We start from the raw sequence: 12,771 nt of genomic DNA on the forward strand, positions 1-12,771 counted from the left end.
TTGTGTTTCAAGTTTCAATGTCACGTGCACAAGAAATGCCTTTCTTGCAAGCTCTAAACCCAACAATGCAGTAATTAATAACAACGTAATACAACAAAAATAACATAAGGTAGAACAAAAACACAGGAGAATTAAGAACATAAGAAAGTAAGTAAGCAAACTATACAGGGTCAGTCAGTTCCAGACCATATTTACAATATGCAGTGATACTGGCGTGATAGTGGTTGACTTATTCCACATTGTTGTGTTACAGCCTGAATTCAAAATTGATTAAATTAAATGTTTTTCTCAACCATGTACACACAATACCCTATAAGGACAAAGTGAAAACATGTTTTTAGACATTTTTGTAAATTGACAGTTTTCTTTTGTCGCTTGGTACTATTTTCACAAGTTTGAGTTTGAGTTCATTTTTGTATTTTTACAGGGAGTTAACGTTTCAATAAAAGTGCTGGTTTTAGCCAGCCGGCACATTTTCAACCGCAGTCCCGAGGCAGGTTATTAAAAACAATTACAATAATAATACAGACAATCAATGAGCAGTGAGCACACTCAGCGCAACATAGGACAAGCAACACATAGCACGCGGACAGAGAAACATAGAAGAAGCAACAGGTAGCATGCAGACAGAGAAACATAGAAGCAACACGTAGCATGTAGACAGAACAACATAGAACAAGCAACACGTAGCATGTAGACAGAGAAACATAGAACAAGTAGCATGCAGACAGAGAAACATAGAACAAGCAACATGTAGCATGTAGGCAGAGAAACATAGAACAAGCAACATGAAGACAGAGAAACATAGAACAAGCAACACATAGCATGCAGACAGAGAAACATAGAACAAGCAACACATAGCATGCAGACAGAGAAACATAGAACAAGCAACATGCAGACAGAGAAACATAGAACAAGCAACATGCAGACAGAGAAACATAGAACAAGCAACATGTAGCATGTAGGCAGAGAAACATAGAACAAGCAACATGTAGCATGCAGACAAAGCAACATAGTACAAGCAACACATAGCATGCGGACAGAACAACATAGAACAAGCAACATGTAGCATGTAGGCAGAGAAACATAGAACAAGCAACATGTAGCATGCAGACAAAGCAACATAGAACAAGCAACACATAGCATGCAGACAGAACAACATAGAACAAGCAACACGTAGCTTGCAGACAGAAAAACATAGGACAAGCAACACATAGCATGCAGACAGAGAAACATAGAACAAGCAACAAAACAAAATACATAAAAGCAACAAAGTGTTTCCAAACCTCACAAGGTACAGACAACATGGAAAGCTGCAATACATAGCTGGGGATTATGTTCACAAAACTGATTGGCCTTTAGCCATGTTTTCATGTTTTTGTGAAGGTGTGATACTGTCGGTGGTGTGTTCCAGACATGGGAAACTCTCACAGAGAAAGCAGAGTGACTAAAGGTGCTTTTCCTTAAGGGGAAAACCTTGCGGATCTGCTGCCATGGGTCTGGGGTTTTCTGTTTAACAAAAGTACTAAGTGGGGGGGGAGCCAGGCCATTTAAGATCTTGAATACAATACATGCGTCTGTGTATTGCACAAGATTTTCCCAACTCAGGAACTCATGCTCTCTGAGGATGTAACAGTGATCATGGCTATTGGGCTTCCTATCAAGCACTTTGAGAGCCTTTTTGTAGACAGACTGAATGGGTTTTAGTGTTGTACAGCAAGCCTGGGCCCAACTAGTCAAGCAGTATGTTAGATTTGAAGTACAGGTTTGCTACCTCTCTAGTCAAACAATTTAGTATGAATCGGAAATGATCTAGGTTGAATTTGGTTATTTGAGTTACCTTTTTCACCTGCTTATAAAAGAGAGGTTGGAATCAAGTATGATGCCAAGGTACTTAAAATTGGATACCACCCTGGAGCTTCTCCCCTGACACGTAGACATCTGGCTCAGTAGCATGAGTTGCCCTCTTTGTGAAGAACATGCAGACTGTTTTTTTCACATCGTGATGCAGACATGAGTCACTGAGTCACTTTGTAACTTGGACGATTACAGTAGTGAGTTCTTGTGCAGCTTGTTGTTTGCTCTTTGCATGCACATACAGTACCAGTCAAAAGTTTAGACACACCTACTCATTCAAGGGTTTTTCTTTATTTGTACTATTTTCTACATTGTAGAATAATAGTGAAGACATCAAAACTATGAAATAATACATATGGAATCATGTAGTAACCAAAAAATTGTTAAACAGCTTTGCACACTCTTGGCATTCTCTCAACCAGCTTCATGAGGTCACCCGGAAAGGATTTCAATTAACAGGTGTGCCTTATTAAAAGTAAATTTGTGGAATTTCTTTCCTTCTTAATGTGTTTGAGCCAATCAGTTGTGTTGTGACAAGGTAGGGGTGGTGTACAGAAGATAGCCTTATTTGATAAAAGACCAAGCCCATACTATATGCAAGAACAGCTCAAATAAGCAAATAGAAACGACAGACCATCATTACTTCAAGACATGAAGGTTAGTCAATGCAGAAAATTTCAAGAACTTTGAAAGTGCTATGATGAAACTGGCTCGCATGAGGAACGCCACAGGAAAGGAAGACCTAGAGTTACCTCTGCTGCAGAGGATTAGTTCATTAGAGTTAACTGCACCTCAGATTGCAGCCCAAATAAATGCTTCATGGAGTTCAAGTAACAGACACATCTCAAAGTCAACTGTTCAGAGGAGACTGCGTGAATCAGGCCTTCATGGTTGAATTGCTACAAAGAAACGACTACTAAAGGACACCAATAATAATAAGAGACTTGCTTGGGCCAAGAAACACAAGCAATGGACATTAGACCGGTGGAAATCTGGTTTGATGAGTCCAAATTTGAGATTTTTGGTTCCAACCGCCGTGTCTTTGTGAGACGCGGTGTGAGTGAACGGCTGATCTCCGCATGTGTGGTTCCCACCATGAAGCATGGAGGAGGAGGTGTGATGGTGTGGGGGTGCTTTGCTGGTGACACTGTCAGTGATTTATTTTGAATTCAAGGCAGACTTAACAAGCATGACTACCACTGCATTGTGCAGCAATGCACCATCCCATCTGGTTTGCGCTTAATGGGACAATCTTTTTTTCCAACAGGACAATGACCCAAAACACACCTCCAGGCTGTGTAAGGCCTATTTGACCAAGAAGGAGAGTGATGGAGTATTGCATCAGATGACCTGGCCTCCACAATCACCTGACCTCAACCCAATTGAGATGGTTTGGGATGAGTTGGAATGCAGAGTGAATGAAAAGCAGCCAACAAGTGCTCAGCATATGTGGGAACTCCTTCAAGACTGTTGGAAAATCATTCCAGTTGAAGCTGGTTGAGAGATTGCCAAGAGTGTGCAAAGCTGTAATCCAGCCAAAGGTTGGCTACTTTGAAGAATCGTTTGTTTAATTGTTTAACACTTTTTTGGTGACTACATGATTCCATATGTGTTATCTCATAATTGTGATGTCTTCACTATTATTCTACAATGTAGAAAATAGTAACATTAAGAAAAACCCTTGACTGAGTAGGTGTGTCCAAACTTTTGACTAGTATTGTATATCTGTATCATCTGTATCATCTACATACATTTGAACTTCCAACCCAGTACAGACAGAAGGCAGACCATTTATGTACAGGCTGAACAGGAGGGGCCCCAGTATTGTCCCTTGGGGCACGCCCACATCATAGCTCATCGCTCACCCTGACACACTGGGTTCTGCCTTCAAGGTATGATTTCATCCATCTCAAGACATCGGGGCAAAAGTTGAACTCTGACAGTTTTGTGATGATATCCTCATCACAGTATCAAAGCTTTCCTTAGGTCTAGAAATACACCACCAACAACGCCCCCTTTGTCCATCTTGGAATTCACATTTTCCAGAAGAAAGCAGTTGGCCGTTTCTGTGGAGTCTTTTGCTCTGAAGCCAAACTGCATGGAGTGTAATGTGAAGGGGCTGTTGTTGAGGTGGGCAATCAGTGGCTCTGCTACACACTTTTCAGTAACCTTCAACACCACAGGTAATATACTAATGGGCCTGTAGTTACTCACGTCAGCAGTGTCACCTGATTTAAAGATGGACGTTATTATGGCCGACTTCCATACCCTTGGAAACACCCCCTGACCAATAGATGTGTTGGTGACCTTAGTAATGGGGCCAATGAGTGACTCTGTAGTTTTTAAGAAAGTCCAGCCCAAACACATCTTTGGCTTTAGTGTTCATTAGTGAGCTAATCACCTTGTTCACCTCTGACTCAGAAACCTCCCTTATGATGAAGATAGGTTGAGTGTCATTCACTAGCGCTGAGCCCAAGACACCAGTGAAGGGGTTCTGTGTCAGTAACTTGACAGAGTCAACCAAGTAAGAATTGAAGGCTGTTGCTATTTTGACTGCATCCTGTGTTAGACTGTCATTTACATCGAATCCAAGCTTGACATTGGTCTGCATTGATGTGGTCGCATGCCTCATCTATGGCCAGAAGGAGAGTGGCACACTCATGGGGATGGTCGATCATACACCTTCCACCTCCATGCTGAAAAAAATCCTCAATAGGGTTGAGGAAAGGAGAGTATGGGGGCAGGTATGGGGTCACGAATCGGGGATGGGCCCGAACCATGCCTGAACCACCTCTGCATGGAGGAACATGACATTGTCCCAGACAATAACATACGGTGCCTTCAGAAGGTATTCATACCCCTTGACTTATTCCACATTTTGTTGTGTTACAGCCTGAATTCCAAATGGATATTATAATAATTTCTTCTCACCCATCGACACACAATACTCAATAATGACAAAGTGAAAACATGTTTTTAGTAACTTATGCAAATGTATGAAAATTAAATACAGATATATCTTATTTACATAAGTATTCACACCCCCGAGTCAATACTTTGTAGAAGAAACTTTGGCAGCGATTACAGCTGTGAGTCTTTCTGGGTAAGTCTCTATGAGCTTTCCACACCTGGATTGTGCAACATTTGCCCATTATTCTTTTAAAAAATCTCTAAGTTCTGTCAAATTGGTTGTTGAACATGGCTAGACAACCATTTTCAAGTGTTGCCATAGATTTTCAAGTAGATTTAAGTCAACACTGTAACTCGGCCACTCAGGAACATTCACTGCCTTCTTGGTAAGCAGCTCCAGTGTAGATTTGGCCTTGTGTTTTAGGTAATTGTCCTGCTGAAAGGTGAATTAATCTCCCAGTGTCTGTTGGAAAGCAGACTGAACCAGGTTTTCCTCTAGGATTTTGCTTGTGCTTAGCTCCATTCCATTTCTTTTTTTATCCTGAAAATCTCCCCAGTCCTTAACGATTACAAGCATACCCATAACATGATGCAGACACCACTATGCTTGAAAATATGGAGAGTGGTACTCAGTAATGTGTTGTATTGGATTTTCCCCAAACATAACACTTTGTATTCAGGACATTTGATTTTTTGCAATATTACTTTAGTGCCTTGTTGTAAACAGATTGCATATTCTGTACAGGCTTCCTTCTTTTCACTCTGTCAATTAGGTTAATATTGTAGAGTAACTACAATTGTCACGATCGTTGGAATAAATGGACCAAGGTGCAGCGTGCGTACAGTTCCACATGTTTTAATAAATGAAACTCACCAAAACAAATACAGAAACAAACAAAACGTGAAGTAATGGAGTGCTCACAGGCACTACACAAAAACAAGATCCCACAAACAACAGGTGGGAAAAGGCTGCCTAAATATGATCCCCAATCAGAGACAACGATAGACAGCCTCCTCTGATTGGGAACCATACCAGGCCAACATAGAAACGAAAAACTAGAATGCCCACCCTAATCACACCCTGACCTAACCAAATTGAGAAATAAAAGGATCTCTAAGGTCAGGGCGTGACAACAATGTTGTTGATTAATCCTTATGGCTTGGGGATGGAAGCTGTCTTATGGCTTGGGGATGGAAGCTGTTCAAGCTTCCATGGCTTGGGGATGGAAGCTGTTCAGGAACCTGTTGGTGTCAGACTTGATGCACCGGTGCCGCTTGCGGAAGCAGAGAGAACAGTTTACGGCTTGGGTAGCTGAAGTCTTTAACAATTTCCGGGGCCTTCCTTTTACACCATCTGGTATAAAGGTCCTGGATGGCTGGAGCTCGGCCCCAGTGATGCACTCTCCGGCCCCAGTGATGCACTGGACTCTCCGCACCACCCTCTATAGTGCCATGCGATCGAGGGTGGTGCTATTGCCATACCAAGCAGTGATGCAGCCAGTCAAGATGCTATCAATGGTACAGCTGTAGAACCTTTTGAGGACTTGAGGGCCCATGCCAAACCTTTTTATCACTGGGGCCGAGGTCCCTGCCATCCAGGACCTCTATATGGTAGTCATTGTGGGGCAACAGGTAGCCTAGTGGTTAGAGTGTTGGACTAGTAACTGGAAGGTTGCAAGATCGAATCCCAGAGCTGACAAGGTAAAATCTGTCATTCTGCCCAGAGACAAGGTAGTTTAACTCACTGTTCCTAGGCCGTCATTGAAAATAAGAATTTGTTCTTAACTGACTTGCCTAGTTAAAATAAAATAAAAAATACAATTGTGGCATGAAGCAATAAGTACACAACCCCTAAATAAGTTCAGGAGTAAAAATGTGCTTAACAAGTTATAAATTGCATGGACTTTGTGTGCAATGGTGTTTAACGTGATTTTTGAATGACTACCTCATCTCTGTACCCCTGCACACCCTGTCTCCCTGCACAGACCTGCACCTTAGAGACTATCTGCACTTTAGAGATGATTTGCACTGACTACCCAAATATCCAACCCTTACACACAAACTTACACATACTGTAAACACACAAGCACACACACTCAGAACTCTCCCATAAATGTTCCATACACACAAAGAAATTATTTCTCTCCAATTTTGGCCACACATTTGTGAGCATATCTATTTTGCCAAGATAATCCATCCACTTGACAGGTGTGGCATATCAAGAAGCTGATTAAACAGCATGATCATTACACAGGTGCACCTTGTGATGGGTACAATAATAGGCCACTTTAAAATGTCCAGTTTTGTCACAAAACACAATGCCACAGATGTCTCAAGTTTTGAGGGAGCTTGCAATTAGCATACTGACTGCAGGAATGTCCACCAGAGCTGTTGCCAGATAATTTAATGTTAATTTTTCTACCATAAGCCGCCTCCAATGTCATTTTTGAGAATTTGGCAGTGCGTCCAACTGGCCTCACAATCGCAGACCACGTGTAACCACACCAGCCCAGGACCATCATATCTGGCTTCTTCACATGTGGGATCGTCTGAGACCAGCCACCTGAACAGTTGATGAAGCTGAGGAGTATTTCTGTCTGTAATAAAGCCCTTTTGTGGTGAAAAACTAATTCTGATTGGCTGGGTGGGTGGGCCTTGCTCCCAAGTGGGTGGACCTATGCCCTCCCAGGCCCACCCATGGCTGCACCCCTGCCCAGTTACGTAAAATCCATAGATTAGGGCCTAATTAATTGACTGATTTCCTTATATGAACTGAAATTGTTGCATGTTGCCTTTATATTTTTGTTCAGTATATTTATTCTACTGCGTGACGAAGTCCCTACCCACACCACATCTCTTTCTACTTATAATAGTTGATATTTTGGACTCTTATTGTTATTATTGATTAATGTACTGCATTGTTCTGGGAGATAACACATAAGTATTTCACTGCACCTTTTATACCTGCTTTAAACAGTGTATGTGACGATTGAAATTTGATTTAATTTGAGTGTGTGTGTGTGTGGAGCTGCAGGCTGGATTGTGCTTCTCTGTCTGTCAGAACATTCTTATTCTAACTTTGTTAGACTGTTAGCCATTCACCCCCCCCCCCCCCCCCCCCATCTGAGCTCAAATGTTTCTAATCACAGTTCATTGTCATGCATCATTCTTTTTATATCATCATAATGATTAAACAATGCAGTCAAAAGAACACCAGAGTTCAACTCAGTCACGTTTCAATATGATTTCCATTTATATTGTTTTATTAGACCCTCTTTATATTGATATATTATGAGGTCAGGTCAGGTTGCTGTCTGATTATTGAAAATGAACTACACAACCTACTGCTGGGAAGAATAAGAGTCGATTCAGAGGTGCTACTTAATTAGCAGGAGGAGATAGTACGTGTATTTTCCTCGTCAAAGCCTTCCTCTCGATGACAAGGCTGTGAGGGGTAAGTGCACTACGCAAATTTCATTTTAATGAACAAAATAACTGAAAAATAGCTTGAATGTATTGTGAGGAAATTATGAAATAGAATTATAACATTTGTGTGCCATACCATAACCTGGTGAACAAATAGTCAAAATGCTAATTCTAATTAAGAATATACATTTTCTAGGCATACAACATATGTCCTTAGTGGCTTGAACCATAGCGTTTGAAATTATATAATGTTTTAGTATGTTTATAACTATATAAGTGGATTATCAGTAGTGACTAACGTGCTATGGGTTAGATGGAATGATTTATGTGCAAATGTATTTGAGGCCGGAGGCAAGGTACATACAGGGCCTGTGTTTGAGACAGAATTGGGAAAGCAGAATGGAATGTGACTGGAGGGAGATCTGTGTGGCTCATAAATGAAGGAAGTGGGTATTAGAGTCTCTGTTTATAGAGGACCACTCCTCTGTGTATAGTGATATCAGGGGACAGCTCGTAGGAGAGGAAGGACAGCTAACTGTGCACAATATAGAGACTACTATGAAGTTAAATTGAACCTCACACATACCCAGATCATGGTGGGAGTAGGTGAAATAGTGTTGTCATTTCAGACACTATTGTCAACTTTCAGGGAGGGGTTCGTCAAAGAAAATACAACGCTTGAAGGATGCTATAGTCACAGCTGGACTGTAGCTTCAATAAGGGGATTTTAAAGTATGCGTCCTGGGCAGTGTTAACTTTGGTTTTTCGTTGTATACATAATTATGCATAGCTTAACACATTATTAATACTTGTTATGTTTTGTGTTTCTTTTTGCTTTTCAAGTCTTGTGCTATTACTCTCTTAGGAACCAGAAGGAGGAAATGGAGGAAGTCAAAAGCTCCATCTGAAATGTCATTATCAGTTGTCCGATGAGAGATGGAAATAAGAGTCTGCATAGTGTGATTATAGATCAGAGGCCATAAGTCTTGGAGGTGTAAATAGACAAATCAACTGTGAATGTCAATCATGTTTTATTTTTTGTTCATTTATAAGTCATTTCAAAGTTTATGTGATGTTAAACAGTATGGAATTACTATTCAAGTAGGAGGGACTATTGGGTTGTAATTTGGAATACTTGTCACACCAGAAGTGAATGTTTATATATAGGAGGAATGTATATGGCGGGGTCAATTAAGGGTGGATATGAGCCATGGGCTTGGAGAGTTACTAAGTGAGGGAAAAGGCAATCACATGGTTGCGTTCACTGACAATGGTGGATTGCTGTGGATTAGGGAGGAATGGGGGCCGAGGTCAGGTCAGGTCAGGTCACATGAAGGGAGAAGGAACCGTTTATTAGACACATCACTTGTGTGGTCACTTGTAACTTCCTGCCTAGCAACAAAGATGTAATGTTTAGAGAAAATGAGGAGACTGCCTAAAGTGGAGTATAAATACTTGTGCTGGTGGGAACATGTCTTTGTCTGTTCAGCTGTCTGACCCATTGGGTGAATAAACTTGGTTTGAGCTTTTCCTAGTTGTCCGTTAGTTTTTACTTTTTATTTTATTTATTTTTTTAGAACTTAACAGATGTAATTGCCAAACGCAACACCAAATGGCTGCAGGTACCTCCACCATGAAAGGAACATTGATATGAATCAGAATGCCTATTTTATCCATTTTAATCTATGGGCTAGACCAGAGGGAAAAGCAATCACCGCAAGAGAAAGAGGGTAGTTGGATTTCAGGGAAAAGCAATCAACACCCAATACAACAACAAAAAATGATGAAGCATGGGGGTAGGTGTAGTGGGTGTATTTCTTACCCAGTATTTTCTTGTTTTAGGAGATATTCAAATCACCCATAGCTGAACGTTTGTTTGTTTGTGTGTGCGTGCTTGCTTCCATAGGTATGTCTGTGGTGTCTGTGTATTTGTGTGTGGACACTTGATTTGTGAAGCTTGCCACACCTGCTGAGTGCTATTCTTTGAGCATGCTCCAGAGAGACAGATGTACTCTACATGGCCTCTTGGGAACAGGAAGCCTGCAGTCAGCAGGATGCTCCTCTTCAGGACTCCTGGAGAGTACACACGCGCACGCACGCACGCACGCACGCACGCACGCACGCACGCACACACACACACACACACACACACACACACACACACACACGCACGCACGCACACACACACACACACACAAACACACACACACCAGTAATAACAACATTCACGCAACAGCTCCTCTAACCACCTCTTCTCTCTGCAGACTCCACCCTCACTGCTTCCGACACCAATCCGTGAAAATACTCACAGTATTCACACTGCCACTCTGTTTGTCGCAAATAAATATTTTCCCATCTAGGTTGTGTTTAAATTGGATCTCTGGTTTATTATCCTATTTCACCACTACCTTACTGTACACCCTGCTTTTAAAGGCTCTCCTGATCTACTGTTATAAACAATTTATTTTAAACATTTTGTACAGTCTTTTGCCTCTGGTCATCTCTGGTGTAATTCACTACACTCTTTTTGTAATCTGTATACATGGTGTTATTAATTTGTTACCTATTACGTATTTATTGTGACTAGTCTATTTGTTTTTCTGCTGTTTTCTTGTTGTAATTTCTTTTTAAAAACAGTATGCCGCAAGTAAATGAACTCTAACTCCGCCTACAGCAGGTTCCCGTGGCTGGGCTGAGGAGGGATGCTCTTGGGGGAGTGCAGTAGTACCAGTAGGTTGCTGGAGGCTCTGTGTGGCAGGAGAAGGGTGGTGGTGTCGGCCATGAAGCTGCCCTGCTCCTTCTACTGTTCCCTCTGGTTCCTCCTGCTCCTGGGGGCCGCGTCCTTACTCCTCCTAGTCCACCTCCAGGGCCTCTCAGACATGCTCCAGCAACAGACCCCAGGTCAGTGTACTAGTCTACAGCACTTTTCAAAGAGGTGTACGCACATCCAGTAACTTGCATGATGAAAACCTTTGAGTTGAAACGTTGCACAACAACACTGCAGGAGCATTCAACAGTATACTGGTATCTACCTATCTACTTTTTGTGTTGGTATTGTAATTGTAGTTTTACTGATATCAGATAATGTGGGTTGTTTTGTGTTTTTTGTTGTTGTGAATGTCCAATAAATGAAAGCTTCTGGCCAATAAGAATACAGTAGTAGTAATCATGATTGAAAAGCCATTGAAAATGTCATCAGTTTTGAGAGGACCCTTGAGACACCCAGTAAAACTGTCATCTTCAGTAAGCCTGTGAGGAGATCTTTGTATTTGTTTAGAGCTGTACTGTGCCGTACTATACTGCTGTGCCGTACTGTGTCTATACCCTGGTGTGAGTGGATGCATGATTTCTGTGGCAACAGTGTCTCTACTGATAACAGCTATGACCTGGGAGACAGCAGAGATTTCCAGAGCTGTTATATTCTACTTATGGTCTGATACACACAGGTGACATTAAACACAGACAGAGTGGATATACTGTAACTCTCTGGTATTGAATTTGGCTCAGTGTTGTGCTTTGTGACTTTGCATTTATCCTCTCATTGTTGGGATTTGGTGGAGTAATGAAGAGAATATGTTTTAAAATACGTTCTCTTTTCAATTAGGCTAAACCCATTCTAGACGTTTTTATTGAACACTCAGCTTTTTTATTATCGAGGTTGTTGAAATGGCACACCTCGTTTGTGGAATAGAAAGAAGAAAAAAAAGCTGGGCAGAAAAAGCTGAAAAGCAGTTCAGTGAAGAGAGCATGTTTTGGAAATGGCCGAGTTAGTAAATTACATTTCACAGATCAATATAGCGGCATAGAATAAGCAACACATCAGAGGCCATGTTTAAATTGCCTCTCTTTGAGAATCATCAGTGAGAAACGCACAGTACCCTGAAATTGGTTTGTAATGCCTTTATTAGAAATTGCTTTTGAAATCTTTCACACACAAAATACATTAAACAAATGCAGATGTTCAATAATTATATAACCCCATGTAAGGAAATGTATGTAATTGTCAAAGTTAGAGCGCAGTGCGGTTCCAATGTCAGAGTACCGTTGTTGTTATGCTTCTGTTGTTGCCTCATGAAATACTAAAGAAACAAATCAAATTACCCAGATGTAAACAAACTTGGAGACGAAATGTGCTCATTTGCAACTAAATGATTAGCATGCCACTAGCTGATTTACCTAACGTTAAATAATTACCACCTGTACCCCTCAGTCTGTAAATCCAGTGAGTAAATTCAGCGTCTTTCTAGCACACATAGTTGCATAGTCAAGTTTAACAGATCACCACGTCTTTAGTGTTAGTTAGAACACTTCTCAATGACCTTCGCAGACCTTCAGCTTTACAGTCCTCTGCTGTCTGTCTCCTGTGCAGTAAGGAAAGAGGCCAGGGAGTGTCCTACTCATTAATCACATACTGTAATCAGTCCAGTGGCAGTACAGTACGGCCTCACTCTCTCACTCACAGCTGAGTCAACTGTCAATGTGGGCTGCCCAAAATATCATCACCAAAACATCTGTTTGGCTCCTCTGCCCATATGGTGAGGGTTGAGGGGAGGTGAGGGGAGGCAGAGGAGGGGGGCT

The 12,771-nt window shown here is 41.4% G+C and overlaps 1 protein-coding gene across 2 annotated transcripts in view; it reads left to right on the plus strand.

Moving 5' to 3' along the window:
• LOC139584380 (carbohydrate sulfotransferase 8-like) overlaps positions 1-12,771 on the plus strand; it is a 103,927-nt gene that overhangs the window by 6,637 nt on the left and 84,519 nt on the right. The window contains exon 2 of one of the 2 annotated variants that reach the window (XM_071416140.1): positions 10,871-11,094. In XM_071416140.1, coding sequence (XP_071272241.1) covers positions 10,896-11,094 — 199 coding nt within the window. In that variant the 5' untranslated portion in view covers positions 10,871-10,895. Of the gene's footprint in view, positions 1-10,867; positions 11,095-12,771 lie in introns of both variants that reach the window. The other variant, XM_071416139.1, reaches the window with a different exon arrangement.

The sequence above is a fragment of the Salvelinus alpinus genome, chromosome 9, assembly GCF_045679555.1.
Source record: "Salvelinus alpinus chromosome 9, SLU_Salpinus.1, whole genome shotgun sequence".
Classification (NCBI taxonomy): Eukaryota; Metazoa; Chordata; class Actinopteri; order Salmoniformes; family Salmonidae; genus Salvelinus; species Salvelinus alpinus.